The sequence below is a fragment of the Amblyomma mixtum genome, chromosome 9 (genome assembly GCF_055824585.1).
Source record: "Amblyomma mixtum isolate Tamu chromosome 9, ASM5582458v1, whole genome shotgun sequence".
Lineage (NCBI taxonomy): Eukaryota > Metazoa > Arthropoda > Arachnida > Ixodida > Ixodidae > Amblyomma > Amblyomma mixtum.
In genome coordinates this window covers 63,088,914-63,108,790 of record NC_143020.1, presented here as the reverse complement: position 1 = coordinate 63,108,790, position 19,877 = coordinate 63,088,914, and the positions used below count along the sequence as shown (strand labels likewise).

Below are 19,877 nucleotides of genomic sequence, written 5' to 3'. Positions count from 1 at the left end.
CATTAAAAAACCTCTTAAAGTATCTAAACAACAACATTTTTTTTTTAAAACATAGTTACTTTTAAAAGTGCGCCTATTATTTACGAAATATTAGTTTTTTTAGTGTTCATCACTTGGCCAGTAGGAAAGCTAGTCATGTCTTGTTTTAGGCAAACTTTGCACTTAAATGCTTTTCTGCTCGTTTGTTGCAATCATTAGACAAGATATTGAATGTTAGGACGTTTGTAGCTATCAAACAGCTTTATTTTTTTATTATTTTTTGGCCAAAAGTTACAGTTCCGCAACAAGTAGCTCACCGCCCCATGATGCTTTGAGCGCCCATGGTGGCTGAGGTGGTCACGTGCGGTCTCCATGCAAACTCCCATAGACGGCTTGCCAGCTTTCCCTCTAGGTAATAGTAAGAAACTCTATGATTGCCATAGAGGCCATTGCCGCTGCTCTGAGCGAACGCTGTCAAAAAATTTTTACAAAGCAAGCGCTATACTTTCTAACAAAATGCACACAACTAAAACATTTTAAAACGGAATCACTGCAATTGTTTTTGAATGCTTTTGAAACACAAAATTTGTCCTAATTATTTTCCTCTTCTAGTCGTGTTTGTCCACTCATTTCATTTTGGCGCTTTAGTTCCACCACTAATTTGATGTCGCTAGCACTTCAAGCCCCGGCTTCGCGCACTTTTCCCGTTGCCGGTCGTGCCAGATCCCCAGTCTGTTGCTTTATATATATTATTTTTGTGTGTTGTCAGTCTGTGAGAAGAAGAAGCTCTGCAGAAGGAAATCTTTGTGCCTACAGAGCAAGGATAACTTCGTGCAACCCGGTGAACGTCACTATTGCAGCGTGCGCGTGTGAAGACATGGTCCGTCTTTGTGCGCGTGTTCCCAAATGTCACCGCGCAGTCACCAAAAGGTTCGGGCCGCCTTTACCAGTATGATGAAAGCCGCAGAACTGTGTAACCACAATGTAGACAAAATTACTCCTTTAAACCTGCTACAATACTTGCATCTGCGGGGAAGTAGAAGCAGTAGGCTGCATCAATTTATGAAATTTCATATGGGGTGTGTTTTATCGTTTTTTGTGTGTGTGTTTGCTGTACCTTTTTTGTGTGTTTTCGGTTTTGCAGGCTTTGGAAGAGCACCAGTAGCCAGGGGAAAAAGGTTCCTGTGGAACTGCTGCCAGCCTATGCTGAACTATACCTTGATATTGCTGTCCTGTGAAATATGCGGCGTAAATCACAGTAGGGGACAGGGGTTCTGACCCCCCTTTCGCTTAGCCTGGGGGGACACCGCTTGCGAATATCTCCCCTCTGACATTCGTCGTGGGACACCTCAGTCCGCATCGAATGATACGAGCAGTACATGCAATGCGGGGAAGCAGTCGGAGCGAGGAGGCCTCTTCCCTTCCTCAGAATGGCTGAGTGAAGAAACAGTGCTGAAACTTCGTTGAAATTTGCTGAAACGTCAGTGACGCTGAACAGCGACCGAAGGCAGCAGCTTAAAATCATACAGGCCATCGGGAGTGACGAAGGCAGTTTTTTCATATTCATGTTCGTTAAACTCTATCTGCCAGTACCCGCTTTTTAAATCTGTCTAGGAAAAATATTTGGTATGGTGAAGTCAATCAATTGCAGTCTGCCAGCAATCAAAGGACATGCCCTGACTGCATGTGACTGCTTTTACTTTTACTTCAAGCCTTTGCTTTTCTGGCATTGAGTCAGTCTGTGATTGAGAAAGCTGTTGAACTGTGGGCGCATGTGTGCGTTCGGGGGTCACTACCACGCAAACCCTCGAAGGTTTCTTCGGGGTTTTTCTCTTTTTCGGACTCGGCAAATGTTTTACCAGTGCACAAGACAGGTGCTGATGAATACCACTTGACAGCATACGTAAAACTACTTCATATCAGCTCTTTATTCAAAAAATGGAAATAAGTAAAACACTCAGAAATGACTGCTGCCATCACTTTCAGTCTCTTAAAACTGCTTGTCCGATCAGAAAAATGGGAATGGCCCTTCCAACATCTCGGGTCCATGCCTTCTCAGAGTAAAAAATAAAAGAGCATGGAGGCCGTGATTGTTCAGTGAGAAAGCGATGCTGGTTAAATGCTGATGAAATAGCATAACTGCTGTATTGTATTGGGATGCTTAAATGGCTCAAAGCAGGCTTTAGATCCGAGGAAAGCTACAAAACATAATATTATACTCTGTGCTCCAGGTCTGCACAAACCAGTATAACAGACGAGTTCGTACTCATGCTGGACACAACTGGGAAAATCGGGCTATAAAAAGATCGCTGCATGCCATCCTTTTCTGCGGCTCGTGAGGAAACACTTCAAAAGAAAAGTTTATAAAAACAATGGATTTAGCACAAGCATAACCTATTCCTATCTTAAGAGCACTAGGATGTTTACCGCCCTGACGCACTATGAGCGCATTTTTATGGACCTAGCTTTACTTACACTGCGAGGAGATTTCGTACAGTACTGAGAAATATTAAATCATAATGCTTTCAAATAAGAAGAGAGCCCGCTTCAAGCGGCACTGTTAGCTTTATAAAGGCCGAACACTCTCCAGTCCCCAAGAGGGGGATTAGCAACCCCAAGAGCTATGTGCGCATTGGTTATGAATGCATGTTTTTGGGCTGACATTCTTTGGGTTAGGTTTCCGTCCTGATGTCTTCAATTCGATTTTCCAAGTTTCGTAGGCCACATTTTTAAGGTTAATGCAGATAAGTGCTATTTCACCTTTAATGCCAGAATTTGATTGCTTATGTACGTGTCACAAATGATATAGTGATTGCAAATCATCATCGTGATATGAACTCTCAACAGCATGGAGAGACTCGGACAAAGCTACCGGCTCATTACTGCACCCGCATAAAGTTAGCACTGGGATTGGGACAAAATGCCGCCTTCCTAGCTTCCGCAGAATCCCCTTGTTTGGTGGCTCGCCGACGTCACCAGGCTGCCTTGCCCTCGAGTACCCTTGGTCACAGCCGTAAATCATTCCTGCTCTCCGCCATCAGTAAACAACAAGGCAAAAAATCTAAGCCTGCACCGTTATTGCGAAAACGATAATATGAGCTTGAGCCGACACTCACTCACGACTCGGGTCGCAATCTGAATTTGAGTTCAGATCCGACTAGCTCAGCACTCAGATAACAATCTAAAAATGAGCCCAGGTGAGTCTACTCATAACTCAGCCCATTGATCTAGGACTGAATTACACGTATTCAATACATAGTGATGGTTCAACAGCTTAAACACACACAGACCAAGAAGGAGACAAGACACACAGTTGTAAGTTGTAAGTTCACGCTGTGTGTGTCTTGTCTCCTTCTTGGTCTGTGTGTGTTTGCGCTGTTGAACCATCACTATGAATCTACACCAACTAGCCCAATCTGCAGTTCTTCTACAGTATTCAATACATAAAGCGTGTAAACAATGCAGTTGTGGCCTTGGAGACTTCTCCTTACTCTACTAGATGTTGTTTCGAATTGCAGGCATGAGGAGCAGTGTTAGGAGGACGTAGAGTACATGCTTGAGGAAGAACCTTTGAATGCAACCGACTGCTGCGAACATATGCAGAACCTTGCCAAGAGAACTGTCCAGACCAACTGTGCTTAAAATATCACAAGCGACATTCCTTTTTAGCTGGTAGAGAAGATCAGTTTCCAGAATTTACCCGCTGTGGTGGCTCAGTGGTTACGGCGTTCGGCTGCTGACCCAAAAGACACGGGTTCGATCTCGGCTGCAGCGGCCGAATTTCAATGGAGACGAAATTCTACAGGCCTATGTACTGTGCAATGTCAGTGCACGTTAAAGAACCCCAGGTGGTCGAAATTTCAGGAGCCTTTCACTACGGCGTCCCTCATAGCCTGACTCGCTTTGACATGTTAAACCCCCATAAACCAACTAGCCAGTTTCATAAATTTGTACTCCCAGTTTACATTAGGTTGCCATTGAACTTTTTTTTCCCTATCCATGTCCTTTCAAATTCTGTGCCTGCAGGAGGAAGAAAACAGAATGTGTAGTCGGACGTGGATTTTGTACATTCTCGCTTCATTGTGCATTGCCATTTGCTTAAAAGCACACACACCCCGCTGCTTGCGACATTTGTGTTTGTTTTATTGTGACGCTTGTTTTTTCTCCATTACATTGCAGGCCGTTACTGACAAGCCAATGCGTGCAAGATTCGAGAGGAAGAAGCCTTCAATACCACACCTGACAACTTTGCATGACTCCATTTCTTGATGGTCATAACCTGGAAAATTGCATGTGAAATGATCTCAGTGCATTTTGTCTATGTAGAAAGTGAGATCGAAGTGTTTTAAATGATTTTGCTTGAATTACAGGGATTTGAAATGATAATGAAAATGGGGACCGCCTTCAAAACAAACATTTTTTTAGTGAACTCGTTTCTAAAATACTAGAATTCTTTCCACAGGAATGGCATTAGGCTTCGAACGGAGAGAGAAGAAGGGAATAACGGGAATAAAAATGGCAATTTTCACTTGTTTTTGCCTTATTAAAATGCGACATTCCAGTATACAGCATGAAAAACTATAGGACGCCGCTGCCAGCCTGATTTCCAAAAAAAGTGCTTTAGTGTCCCTTTAAACCTTTTTCAGAGCAGCTCATTGAGAAACTCGGTCTTGATAGTTTCTATTCTTTTTCCCTTCTGGTTTCTCGTCCCCAAAACTGGTGGTGCGGGTACTAAACGAGTAAACATGGTATGCTCTAACTGCACTCAAGACACAGTAGTGTGCAGTTTCAGATGTGGTTCTACTCACTTGGTTAATGGAACTCCTGGAGATGGTGGAGGCGGTACATCGTGATGGGCATATTGGCTACATTCGTGGGTGGTTGCTGTAACCTGGGCTCTTTTTACCAGTAGTCATGCTCTGATTCCTTTTTCCTGTGCACAGTGCAATGGCTATAAAAAGTTTAATAGAGTAATAATCGCTCTAACAATGTTTTGTGTCATTAAGCATGACTGAGACTCATTAGTTCATGAGCCTGTGTCGGCAGACTTTAACTGTCCTTCCCATGAAACCAGAAATTGTGCAAGTTTGTCAGTGCAATAATGGCCGTTAAATCGGTTCCAATAGGTCTATAAATTTGCTGGCAGTTGTTAATTTTTCTTGATTGTAAGTATAGTAATCATCTGCATGCAGAATTAAAAGTTGGGAAATTTTGCTTTAGAACTCAATTCTTTTCAGGCTCGCCCTACTGAATATACGTAAGCTGAAAAAGCTGTTTTACGAGTGTGTATTTCATATTTACCGCCTCATGCAGGTAACACCGTGTGAGCTTTTGCAGTCATAATCTTTTGTCCTAATGGATACAATCTGGCTTTCACATGCAGGTTCGAGCTCCGGGGACCACAAACATGGTGTACTTTCATGGCAGAACTCGCCGGGTTAGAATCTGCGCTTCTTCTCCATATATGCTTTCCTGAAGGCTGTCCTTCAAAGAGCAGTTTGTAGGATATGGAAGCTTTAGTTTACTGAACTGTGATGAGGGATGGTGATTATGTGCCTTCGATATTCTGGAAAGTTGTTTTCTGTGATATGTGAACTATACTCACTGAACTATGACCGATGTGAGTTCTATTCATTGCTGCAAGAAATTGTACAAGAGACCAAGGCCTCGTATGGCTTTTATCATTTAGCCTTTTTCTCCTACTGTCTCAGGAGCAAATAAAACAAAAGGAAATGGCATTGTGCTAAGCATAGCCGACTGCCACTTGTTTTGCTGTGAAGCCCACCAGTGACTGGAGAGACATCTTGACTCTACAGACATCTTATTTCAGGCCTGAGTTCTCTGTTGCAGTTCTGTTGATTAAAACTTTTGATAGACATCCACAGCTTTTGATGAGTGTGTCGTCTGCATTCAACTTTTCTTCCCAATTCCTAGTGAACTGTGGATGGTTGGTTCATGCATTTTATTTGAAGTCTTCTGCCTGTGCAACGCAGGTTCAGTCGTCACACAGAGCGACCATGGCACACCTGCTGTGGAAGATTCAACCAGTGAAAGCCACCCTGAGGACCATTGCATGGAATCTACTCCTGGCATGGGTAACCACCAGGGTGTTCCCACAGGAAATAAGGTTCACAAATGCACCCACTGCAGCAAGGTATTTAGAAGAAAGTACCATCTAGTGCAGCATCTCCGAGTCCATACAGGTGACCGCCCATACTATTGTAACGACTGTGGAAATAGCTTCGCACAAAAGGCCCATTTAGAGAGACACCAGCGCACTCACACAGGCGAGCGACCTTACCGTTGTGACAGCTGTACTAGCAGCTTTGCACTGAAAGCCCATCTGGAGTCACACCAGCGGACTCATACAGGTGAACGTCCTTACCATTGCGACTACTGTGGTAGCAGCTTTGCACAAAAGTTCACCCTAGAGCAACACCAGCGCACTCACACAGGTGAGCAGCCGTACCGTTGTGACGAATGTGGCAGCAGCTTTGCACAGAGGAACAACCTGGTGAGACACATCCGTACCCATACGGGTGAAAAGCCATATCAGTGCCAACTGTGCCCCATGACTTTTGCGGTTTACTCGACTCTTGTGGGTCATATCAGATCCCATACTGGTGAAAAGCCCTACCAATGTGACTTGTGCGAAAAGAGATTCACTCAGAGCCATAATTTGAACTACCACAAGAAGGCTGTTCACAAAAAATAGCAGTGGTCCATGATGCCCCTGGTATAAGTGTTTTGCTAACTACCAATTTGTGTACAAGCTACCAAGATTCTAGCTGGCTACCCTATGAAAGGTGTTGGTCACTTACCTCATCTCTAACTTTTCTAAGTTTTGTTCACTCTAACGCAGTTTTCAGAAAACAACATTTGTTCCTTTAGGCAACGCATACACATTCACGCTAAGTATTTCCTGAAGGCGGAGAGTGAGCCTGCTGTACTCGTAATCTTGCATGAATGGAAATAAAATCACTGTCATACCTGTATGGCATCACTTCTTTTTGGGGAGAGACCTTCAAAAACTTGATATCCAATGTTCATCGCTGATGGCAGTTGTCAGCCTGCCTCACTGAAGAAATTTTGTGTAGCAAAAGTGCACAAAACAATTATTTTTAATCCTTAAGCCTGAGTGAGCTAATTTTTGTGACAATCAGTATAAATTCAATCATTTATATCACTGAACTTATATATGTTTGTATGACAACCGAAGAAAACTTGTTCTTGTGTAAATCTTTGTGTGTTTATTCCAGCTGTGTTAGCGGCAGGAATGAGTGAGGACTAGCAGGTGTCCAGCCTCAAAATGATGTGTGTTGCGTTAGTTTGGTGGTTTGAGGAGTTCTCTGTTGTTTAGAGCGGGGACTAGCGAAAGAGTTCAGTAACATCTGCTTTACCATTACTCAGAGCAATGTGTCTGCTGGATATGAATGGTATAGTATTTGTGGAACATTGTGTCCGCAGTATTTTTAATAATTTTTTATTGTCAGAATATCAGCGGTTTGTAACCATTTCACACTGTGCTAGCATCTTTGTTCTCTGTGTTACTTGAAGAAGCTTTTGTTATTTACATAGGATGTTTATGATAAGAAGCTGCATGGGTCGTAGCTACTGGAACAAAAAAATACTGTGATTAGTGCCTACGAAAAGCATTGTAATCTTGTAGTGTATTGTTATGTTCGTAATTTCGGTCAGTTGTATGAAATTGCTCAGTGCACTCTTATTTTGTTGCAGTTTCCATTAAAAAATCATAATTTCTGCAACAGCGCTACACAACGAGGACAACGAGCAAAGAGACGGAGCTGAAACTCTTTGCGCGTTGTGTAGTGCTGTTGCAAAAATTATGAGGCAGTACCAACTCGCCCAGACTTCCATTCTTCTTCATTTAAAAATGTTGAATACATTCTGGCTGTTTGTAAAACTCACTTGCTTGAAATATTGTGCATTAAAATTCAAAAGCAGTTCTTCAAAAAGCTGCTGTTCACTTTTTTTATTGTTATACTTCGAGCATCCTTAGACATCGTATTGCCTTGTATCCAGGAAAGAACTGCTATCACAGATGACTGCACTAGTAGAAGCACTAACTGACAGCGGTAACTTATAGATTGCAGCAGTAAAGAATATTGCAAACACAGGTAGTGTTTCTTCAGAAGCTTCTCCAAGTTTTTGTGACCTACTGCAATAGGGTCATGCCTTGGAAGAAGCCAAACATAGCAAAAGCCAAAGAACATAGCCGAGCAAGAACAACATAGCCAAAGAAGCCAAACATAGGTAATGGGTGGGATTAGCAAATGAGATTAGGAAGTTTTTTGGGATGAGGTGGCTGGATCTGTCTGGAAATGCACAGAGTGTATTTGGGGTGAGCAAGAGAGACGTTTGTTGTGCTGTGGATGTAGTTCGGTTCACAAAATTGAAGATAAAATGTTTGTCAGCAATTATACTAGTCGCCTTGTTTCCATGAAGCGACACTGAAGCCACCATTGCAGCAGAGTGGCTCTAAACACTGCCGTTTTCTTTCGTAGACCTATCGCCGTACAAGCTCTAGGCTAGGAGCGTACTTTCCGATGCCCTTAATTTGTTCTTTTACCCTCTCCTGAGTGCAAAGTACAGAGAAGAGCCTCATAACAGGCCCTACTGGACAGTTCAAACTGGCTGGAGTAAACAGACAGTGGAAGGGCCTGGCTGCCTCCGCTTGGGCTCCAGGAACCACTGGGCCCCGGTTTGTCAGTCTACGCACATCCCCCTTACCCATGATTAAGTCTACGAGCCTCCTGATGACGAAGGCTCTGCTTCAAGAAAAAGGAAACTAACGTGACTGTGGTGCATCACTGTATGCAGCAGTGAATGAGAAAAGCAGAATGTTGAGAAATAGGGGTATGAATGCAGCCTATGCTGTGAGCTTGGGTTAGTGTTACAGCCCTGTAGTTATGTGCTGCTGTCAGCTTGGGCCTGAAGAACGGTCATAAAAGAACAGTGGAAGAAAAGAAGGAACCCAAGACGTTTCCCACTATCAAACCAGGGATACGTGCTGTTTTACGAGTAGCATCCATCTTGCGAATGTTGCTTTCAAAACTTTAATGGCATCAAATAGAGATAAAAGACAGATAAAGGAGGTATGGGAACCTCCCAGTTCATCTTCAAAAGATGTGAGGAAGACTGGATGCTGCAGCAGAAAAATTTTGTGCTTTGAAACCATGAAACGTTGAACGCATCAGAGGGAGGGCGTACTCATGAGTATGCGCTTCATACATACCTGCAGGTGATGTGATGGCTCAACAGGAGTGGTGGCTCTTCCCTTGGTTTTGGGGAGAAGTGGTCTTAAAAAAAATGTATGCTAATGAAGTCATGATTATGGAATCTTCATGGAAGGTGTTTTTTTGTGTACTGATTCCAAATATGTCATTTAATTTTTTGTGGAAAACAACTCCTTGTACACTTTATGTAACTTTTTTCCCGAAAGCTTTCAAGAAATTTTTCTGTAGAGAACTTGCTAGAATGCATGCTATTTGATTCTCTTGACATCAAGCTTTGCAAAAAGGGTAAATTTATTAGCCTGCCTATCATAGAAGTTGAGTTACAATGTTTTTAATTTGCCACTTGCTTCATGAACGGGAAGAGAAATATGTATTCCTGTTTCTGAAGTGTGAACTTCAAAATCCCATAACTTGTATGACAGGCAGGACGAGAATTGTACCCTTATTCCATAGCTTGATGTCAAGAGAAACCAATGGCTTGTGTTCTAGCAAGTTCCTTGCAGCAAAATTTCTATAAAAGATGTGGAAAAATGTTACATAAAATATTGCATTAGTTCAGAAGGACTTATTGTACATAAAATTAAATGACACGGGCATCGGTGCGCAAAAATATACTTTCCCTCAAGACTTCATTAAGGAAGTTTTTTCCTAAGACCCCACTTCTCGTCTTCATTTTAGCAAGAAGATGAAACGGTGTCTTCGAACAACCGCACAACTTGCCCGTCTACCGAGCCAAGCTTTCGGTTGCTACTCCGACTGGTAGTGGGGCACAGCCTATTCTTCTGGCTGCTCGGACAGCCTTTTTGGAAATTGTATGTGCGTGTGGCACCAGTTTTTCATAAACTACAGAAAGTCCAGGCTAGTACTGACGTTTTAAAATGCTTTGCAAAGAACGCCGATCAAAATGCTGTCTTGTACATACTTTACATTAGCATGTTTCAGAAAATAAACAGCATTTAAACATAAATTTAAAAATATTTCATCATCATCATCATCAGCCTGACTACACCCACTGCAGGGCAAAGGCCTCTCCAATTAACCCTGTCCTTTGCCGGTTGTGGCCACTCTATCCCCACAAAAATTCTTAATCTCATCTGCCCACCTAACTTTCTGCAACCCCCTGCTGTGCTTCCCCTCCGTTGGAGTCCAGTCCGATGCAAATCCAATTCAGTCCGAGTCCAGTTCAAAGGGATGATAACCAGTGGTCCGTTATGGACCATCGGTTAACATGCCTTTTGCATTACCTGCCCTGGCCAGGCCTATTTCTTCCTCTCGATGTCTACTAGGAAGAACGGGCAGCAATGGAGTGGAAAAAGAGCGTCAGTCTCGCATGCAAGAGGACCGAGGTTCGAATCCTGCTGCCGCGCAATTCTCTGCCGGGTTTCAAAAATCAATAACCAGGCATTGATCTCGGTGGCTAGAACTGAGAATGGACTCCCTCACTAGACAGAATTTGGCCACCCTGGTGTAGTACCTGCCCACAACCTCCTATAACAACAAACCTATTACAAGAATATCTAGGAAACGAAAAATAGAAGGAATGCCCAGCATTTTATGCTGATGGTTTAAAATTGGCACATTATATTACTAGCGCCACAGTACAAAACAGTTGGGAAAAAAACAGTACGGCTATCTCTGTGTGCATCTGTCTCTGTGGCTATAGAAAAATAATGAAGGATAACATCGAGAACAGCATCATTTCCACTGATTCTCTGAGCGTACTTCCCTCGCTTCACCATAGACATGCAGTTACACCACTATTAGGAGACATCATACACAACACATGGGCATGAAAAAATTTTGCTGTGTTCCGAGCGACATCAGAATCGGTGGCAGTGAGAAAGTAGGTCAATGACCTGCACATGCTTGGCACAAAGAAATCGAGTGAACATTTCCTACAAATGGTACCCTGTAAGCTTTCAACCACCATCATTGAAATCATGAGTCTATGTAACATTTGTGCGGCCCAAACTAGAGTATGCAGGTGCTATTTGGAACCCTAATCAAAATAATGTTTCGAATACACTAGAAGCAATACAAAACTGCGCTGCTGGGTTCATCTCTGATTATCCGTATTGTGAAAGCATCGCCAAACTAAAATGCAAGGCTCATCTCAGAAATTTAACCAACCGATCTCATATTGCAAGACTGTCTACATCAGAAATTCTATTATCATGTTCCACAGGAGTCTGTTATCCTCCCTGCCTACTGCACCTCCAGCTGCATGAACCATGAAAAGAACTCTTATTCTCCGTCTGCCGTCACATCTGTCTTCATTTTATGTATGCACTGTGAAAGACGAATGACTCCCAGCCACGTCGTGCTCCGAAATTCTAGAGGCCCGTGTACTGTGCGATGTCGGTGCACATTAAAGAACCTCAGGTGGTCGAAGTTTCCGGAGCCCTTCACTACGGCATCCCTCATAGCCTGAGTTCGTTGAACCCCAATAAACCAAACCATACTGACCCCTCACTATTCAAGTCATCAAGTTAAGCAATGTTATGCTCTGTAACCCACTCCGTCATGTGATATCCCTTCAAAGGGCCTTTGAGGTAGTAAGAAATAAATAAAAAAATGTCAGTTGACTACTTAAAAGAGTATATAGCGAAGTATATGCTTCGTTAAAGCAAACATATTTCACTTGACGTTTCGATCGGAAGACCAATGTTTTTCGAGTGATTTGTCTTGGCTGGTGTTTCCTCTTTTATAGGGATTGGACACAACAGGTATGTGAGCGAGAAACAGATAGAGAGTACAAAACTATGTAGAGTAGTAATATGGTAGGAAATAGAGCAGCCGAACGCACACGAAAAGTGGAGAACGCGCAGAACATGTAAGGAGTAAGAAAATACAATATCCAGATGCGGCCTCTGCCTTTTAAGCAGCGCATGCTTGCTTATTAATGCGAAAGAATTATAAGGCTATATATTGACGCCGGAAATGCCCGCAAAATGTGTCTCCGGATGTTGGTCCCTAGCACTGACGTCATCGGTCACATATGACGTCATGAGACATTAGAATGAAAAGAAAATTGAATAAAAAGAAAATTAGGGGTCTAGGTGGGAATTTTACCCGGGCCGCCGGCGTACTAGACGACGCGGCATGATAACGAAAAATTTAGAGTGCGAGCTGATTCACAACCGCTGCCACGTGCACACAGGTGAGAGGAAGAATGATGGAGACGCGCGGCGCAAAACCGCGCTCGCCCAAGCGACGACGCTGGTTTGAGCAACAGAGGTGGTGGTTGCAGCTGCTGCGACTGAAGGACGAATGAAAAGGAAATTGCACGGGCATGCTTACTGGCTCGAGCTGAGCCACAACCGCTAGCTGCCACGTGCAGATAGAGGAGTGAAAGAACGGACGCACGTCGCAACCACCGCGTCCGCCAAAGCGACGACGCTGGCTGCAAGAGATACCCCCCTCCCTCAAAGTGATGGGAGTGTTCCCGAAAACATTCAAAATTTTGAGCATACAGCGCTCATACAGCGTTCAGTGTGGTGTCGTAGCATCTTACATGTTTTATTCAAGTTAAAGGCTAACTTCGACAGGGGTTCGGACCAATGACGCACCTTCAGTTGCATGCTCTAATGCGCGGTTGAGGTGTCTACCAAGATGCCTAGATTTGAGAGCTACTGCGACCTTTCCTTTCTTCAACAAACATGATTTCGCATTCCTCCACGCAAGTAGCTGACAAGCGACGCGCGTGGCGGCATCGAGCTGGTCGCGTTCTAGTGCTGCGCATTCAGCGCGTCAGCGGAGTGTACTTTCAATACAGTCGATAAGTATGTACACATATGATTTCTATTTGCGCGGTACGCAGTTTCGACGAGTAAACCATCGCATGCACAAGCTAAGCCGGATTTTAAATTTGGAAATAAAATTCAAGCGTTGCGCTCCATCGGGTGCGATATCGAAACCAGAAGTGTCAAAATTCGGTTTTGCTTCGATCTTCCTGGAAGGTCACAACAGACAGCCAGTTTCCAATCAACTATACCTTGCACACAGATCAAACTTTGCTGCGTCATTACTACTTAATTGAGGCTGTATACGTGGTCTTCGTTATCTATTTTTTTTTTGTAATTAAACGTGCCCCTGCCAATCATACAGAGAAAATGTACGATGGTGCAAGGGGCATCGCGGGCGGCATCAACAATGCACACTTTTCGTGTGTTGTGCTAGTTACTTAATTCGTTGCGGCTGGGTTTCGTGAGACGTACCCGCCGTCTGCTATCCCAGTGTTGCCATACTATAGTGTTGCCAGACTTGCGCGACTTCCAGTGTTGCCAGGCTATAAGGTTGCCAGATTGTGAACTAAAACCCAGTGTGGCCAGACTATTTGTTCCCTCTCCCTTTTACATTCTCCTCCGCCTACAGCAACGCTGTCGCGCCGCAACCGCCCAGCTCGTTAGAGCAGCCTTGCCCGGAGTGGCCGCCGCCTGTTCGCCAAGCGAAAGAGCACGTCCGCGGCGGTTACGAAATTGTTTTTTTAGTGACTTGTCGAGCAGACGGGTACCACAGACGAAATCTGCCGCTGCGTGGCCCCAGTGAGCGTATTAAGACGAGAGAAACGCGTGATTTTGTTGAAATAAGCGTGCTGTGCTCAAATTCACTTGTCGAGCAGACGGGTACGACAGACGAAATCTGCCTCTGCGTGGCCCCAGTGAACGTATTAAGACGAGAGAAACGCGTGATTTTGTTGAAATAAGCGTGCTGTGCTCAAATTCACTTGTCGAGCAGACGGGTACGACAGACGAAATCTGCCTCTGCGTGGCCCCAGTGAGCGTATTAAGACGAGAGAAACGCGTGATTTTGTTGAAATAAGCGTGCTGTGCTCAAATTCACTTGTCGAGCAGACGGGTACGACAGACGAAATCTGCCTCTGCGTGGCCCCAATGAGCGCATTAAGACGAGAGAAACGCGTGATTTTGTTGAAATAAGCGTGCTGTGCTCAAATTCACTTGTCGAGCAGACGGGTACGACAGACGAAATCTGCCTCTGCGTGGCCCCAGTGAGCGTATTAAGACGAGAGAAACGCGTGATTTTGTTGAAGTAAGCGTGCTGTGCTCAAATTCGCTTGTCGAGCAGACGGGTACAGTTAACTTGAAACACTGGTCATACTCATCCTGGTCATGGCACCAGTTAACTTGAAACTCTGGTCGTAATGGTCACGGCGCCAGTTAAGTTTCTCCTCCGGATCGTCGTCGGAATGGCCGTTTCGTCCATGATCGTATGTGGTTAGCAGTTCGAAGGGCACGTCGCGCCAGTGGCGGTCCCAGAGATTTTGCACCCCTGGTGCAAAAGGAAAGAAGAGGAAAAGAACCTTTTCGCCTTTGGTGTAGGCGAAACTTTACTATACTGTACACTAAATTAGAATCTCTAGGCATCTGTGGGCCTGCTTTAGCTCTTTTACGCAGTTATCTTACTAACCGCATACAAGTTGTCCAGCTACAAGAAACACTGTCTTCCCCTTTAACTATTAATTTAGGAGTGCCACAAGGTTCCATTTCAGGTCCGCTTCTTTTTCTCATTTTCATCAATGGCTTACCTTTGTCCTTAATTAACACAATATGTATACTTTACGCGGATGATACGACATTATTCACTCAGGACAGCATTTTCACAAGCCTAATAAACAAATTAAACATAGACTTACAGAATATTGTTTTATGGTGTGAATATAACTTGCTACAACTTAATCCTATAAAAACCACTTTCATGATATTCCGATCTCATCAAAAGCATGTCATCCCGAGCCCACACGTTTATCTGGGACATCATATTATCACTGCCTCCGAATCCGTTACATTTCTCGGCATCACGCTTGACTGCCATCTAAAATTTCATCTACACACGAAATCTATCAGTAAAAAAATTTCGTTTGGAATAAGGGTGTTAATAAAAACTAGACATTTCTTTCAACGCCATGTTCTCTTATCCCTGTTCTATGATTTCATTAACAGTCACCTTAATTATTGCCTGTCATCATGGGGAAATACCTATTCATGCCATGTGTCATGTATTTCTCATCTTCAAAGTCAAGCGCTTCGCATTTTATCTTTCAGCCCATACACAGCCTCTGCTTCACCTCTTTACTCTGACCTAAACATTCTGCCGTTGAAATGCCTCCTTAATCTTAGGTTAGGCCTTCTAATCTACCGCGCTCGCAATGATAATAATCAACTTCTCTGTTTTTCCGCATCTTTCCTTGCTAATAGCAATAACACTAGATTCTCTGAACAAAACAATATTCTTCTACCAAAAGTGAGTACAAATTATGGAAAACAAACTGCTTTTTTCTCCGCCATCAAAACCTGGAATTCATTACCACTAGCAATCAAATCCGCACGTTCGCAGCCCGCTTTCTACACTTTACTAAAAAAACATCTCTCATCAACCCATTAAGCCTCATGCCATGCTTAAGGTTGCCTTAATCTCATTTTCTGTTCCCCACTCTGACAGCAAACGGTCATTTGTTACTCATCTGGAACCTCTTGGTTTTCCCTCCGCCTATGTTTTATATCTGCATTTATTCAATGCCCATTGCTATCCGATGTCTTTTTGTGTTCTTTCTCTTGCTCTTATGCTTTGCTGTTTTATGCCTTTTTTGTTAAATTATGCCCGCTAACTATTGTATGACTTATTCATTGGCGCAAATTACACCAATCGGTTTTAACTTAATTGTATACTTTTGTTCCAGCTCCCCTGCCAAACTTGTGCACTTTTCTTATGTATTCCTGATGGGAGGTCCCCCAGACAGTTTCCACTTTGGGACCTCCTACTGTACTAACTTTTTTTATGAAACTTACAGCTCATTTGTATTCCGTTTTAATAAACCTTTTAAATCTGCGCGAAAAAAATAAAACCGTTCAAGAGGCGACATGTGGAGTCATGACACATCCGGCCGGTTCACAAAGGCGGCGATGAATAGGACTCCAGGAACGCTTCCCTCCTCGTGCGTTAGTGCACAGCGCCACGGGCTAACAAAGGCAGAGCGAAGGCAGCACCCACCCCTGAAGAAGGGACCAAGTTGGTCCCGAAACGGTGGGCAAAAAAATAAAAATATTGGTTGGCGTCAGTTTCCTCTCAACTATCTCAAAAACCCATAAAGACGGACTTCGGTCGAAGATGTTTTCGTTCCTACAATTACTGTTCTGAATGCGGCTTTCAACGCAGCACGAGCTCCAGAGCATTCTTAACTGCCAGAAGAAAAAAATATCCAGCCACTACGAAGTGCCTGGGCAATAATTGGATGCACGCACATGAAGTAATTATTTCTGCAAGGCTGCTTCTGAAGACGCCCGAATTTCGCACTTTTTTCGAAGCTCACCAAGCACAGCCTACAATTTCGTTGTTATCAGTTATTCAGTTCAACACTGCCTACCCCAATTAAAAGTGTCCATGTTGCTAGACGCCTACGGCGCCAGTAGGTTCCTTCCCCCTTTTGACGGTAACTACCGTGTCCATCGGAAGTCTAGAGGGGTTAGGAATGGTGACAGCGCGTCGCGCGCTTTGTACGCTCTCCAAGGCCGCGGGAAACGGGGACCAAAGGGCCAACGACCGTTTCCTATTGAAAAGAGATTAGCTCTCAAGTGGGGGGGGGGGGTGGGGGGGGGGGGGGGGGTCAGTAAGGTCGGCGACTTCTGAAAACCTGGACTGTCTAGCTAAGCAGCGGACATTACTGGCGCCTCTAGAGTCGGGCTCTGGCGAGCACTGGGCGCCGCCCACTTGTGCCTACAGTGCCACTGCAGCAGTATTGATTGAAATTGCGCGAGAGCAGATTTAAAAGGTCCGCCCAATTATCGAAGGTATTAAAACCAGCTGCTAACAAAGAAGAGGAGCGCGCCGAGTCCCAATCTCGGCCGCTTTTCTACAGACCTTTTTCAAACCGCCTTTTTTTTTAACCGCCTTTTTCTCCTGTTGTCTTTATTTTTGTTTCCGTCTTCAAGAAAATAGTTTTGCTTCTCAAGAAGTTTGGAGTTGCTGCCCCAACCGGCAACGTGTCGCCGGAGGAGTGGACGAAGGCAGTGTGCCACGCGCGCGATTAGTTAGAGACAGGACGCTACGTACAATTTGTCGTTTTCTGTAAATGATTGTGCACAGTGGCCGCTCGCGCGCTCTTGCTTTCGGACAGAGCCCGGACATTTGCGCGCGAGCGGCGCGAACTTGATTACTTTTTGAATTTTATAAATAGCATACAAAGCTCTTCCCTGTCCATTCTTGCCATCGCTCCCCGCTATACTTCTCCTCGCTATATTTTCCCTTTCACCTCCGCCGGCTGCAGCTCGCGTGCTACAGATGGCAATTGACGCGGCCGGCAACATTCCTTTCGTTCGCCTTTTTTTATTTTTTCTTTAAAATAAATCGCTACCACCTATCCCACCATGAGACGCAGCGACGCCAGCGTGGGGATCATCCCTTAGCATAGCATAGCACGCTTATTTCAACAAAATCACGCGTTTCTCTCGTCTTAATACGCTCACTGGGGCCACGCAGAGGCAGATTTCGTCTGTCGTACCCGTCTGCTCGACAAGTGAATTTGAGCACAGCACGCTTATTTCAACAAAATCACGCGTTTCTCTCGTCTTAATACGCTCACTGGGGCTACGCATCGGCAGATTTCGTCTGTCGTACCCGTCTGCTCGACAAGTGAATTTGAGCACAGCACGCTTATTTCAACAAAATCACGCGTTTCTCTCGTCTTAATACGCTCACTGGGACCACGCATCGGCAGATTTCGTCTGTCGTACCCGTCTGCTCGACAAGTGAATTTGAGCACAGCACGCTTATTTCAACAAAATCACGCGTTTCTCTCGTCTTAATACGCTCACTGGGGCTACGCATCGGCAGATTTCGTCTGTCGTACCCGTCTGCTCGACAAGTGAATTTGAGCACAGCACGCTTATTTCAACAAAATCACGCGTTTCTCTCGTCTTAATACGCTCACTGGGACCACGCATCGGCAGATTTCGTCTGTCGTACCCGTCTGCTCGACAAGTGAATTTGAGCACAGCACGCTTATTTCAACAAAATCACGCGTTTCTCTCGTCTTAATACGCTCACTGGGGCTACGCATCGGCAGATTTCGTCTGTCGTACCCGTCTGCTCGACAAGTGAATTTGAGCACAGCACGCTTATTTCAACAAAATCACGCGTTTCTCTCGTCTTAATACGCTCACTGGGACCACGCATCGGCAGATTTCGTCTGTCGTACCCGTCTGCTCGACAAGTGAATTTGAGCACAGCACGCTTATTTCAACAAAATCACGCGTTTCTCTCGTCTTAATACGCTCACTGGGGCCACGCATCGGCAGATTTCGTCTGTCGTACCCGTCTGCTCGACAAGTGAATTTGAGCACAGCACGCTTATTTCAACAAAATCACGCGTTTCTCTCGTCTTAATACGCTCACTGGGGCTACGCATCGGCAGATTTCGTCTGTCGTACCCGTCTGCTCGACAAGTGAATTTGAGCACAGCACGCTTATTTCAACAAAATCACGCGTTTCTCTCGTCTTAATACGCTCACTGGGGCTACGCATCGGCAGATTTCGTCTGTCGTACCCGTCTGCTCGACAAGTGAATTTGAGCACAGCACGCTTATTTCAACAAAATCACGCGTTTCTCTCGTCTTAATACGCTCACTGGGGCTACGCATCGGCAGATTTCGTCTGTCGTACCCGTCTGCTCGACAAGTGAATTTGAGCACAGCACGCTTATTTCAACAAAATCACGCGTTTCTCTCGTCTTAATACGCTCACTGGGACCACGCATCGGCAGATTTCGTCTGTCGTACCCGTCTGCTCGACAAGTGAATTTGAGCACAGCACGCTTATTTCAACAAAATCACGCGTTTCTCTCGTCTTAATACGCTCACTGGGGCTACGCATCGGCAGATTTCGTCTGTCGTACCCGTCTGCTCGACAAGTGAATTTGAGCACAGCACGCTTATTTCAACAAAATCACGCGTTTCTCTCGTCTTAATACGCTCACTGGGACCACGCATCGGCAGATTTCGTCTGTCGTACCCGTCTGCTCGACAAGTGAATTTGAGCACAGCACGCTTATTTCAACAAAATCACGCGTTTCTCTCGTCTTAATACGCTCACTGGGGCCACGCATCGGCAGATTTCGTCTGTCGTACCCGTCTGCTCGACAAGTGAATTTGAGCACAGCACGCTTATTTCAACAAAATCACGCGTTTCTCTCGTCTTAATACGCTCACTGGGGCTACGCATCGGCAGATTTCGTCTGTCGTACCCGTCTGCTCGACAAGTGAATTTGAGCACAGCACGCTTATTTCAACAAAATCACGCGTTTCTCTCGTCTTAATACGCTCACTGGGGCCACGCATCGGCAGATTTCGTCTGTCGTACCCGTCTGCTCGACAAGTGAATTTGAGCACAGCACGCTTATTTCAACAAAATCACGCGTTTCTCTCGTCTTAATACGCTCACTGGGGCCACGCATCGGCAGATTTCGTCTGTCGTACCCGTCTGCTCGACAAGTGAATTTGAGCACAGCACGCTTATTTCAACAAAATCACGCGTTTCTCTCGTCTTAATACGCTCACTGGGGCTACGCATCGGCAGATTTCGTCTGTCGTACCCGTCTGCTCGACAAGTGAATTTGAGCACAGCACGCTT

General features: G+C 44.8%; 1 protein-coding gene across 1 annotated transcript; it reads left to right on the top strand.

Annotated features, from left to right (window-relative positions):
• Positions 1–3,328: 3,328 nt before the first annotated feature.
• Positions 3,329–6,972, top strand: LOC149329338 (uncharacterized). Its single transcript, XM_089561929.1, has 2 exons — positions 3,329–5,416; positions 5,973–6,972. Exons 1-2 carry the CDS (start codon positions 5,335–5,337, stop codon positions 6,692–6,694), a joined length of 804 nt encoding a protein of 267 aa, XP_089418055.1. The 5' UTR covers positions 3,329–5,334; the 3' UTR covers positions 6,695–6,972.
• Positions 6,973–19,877: the final 12,905 nt, after the last annotated feature.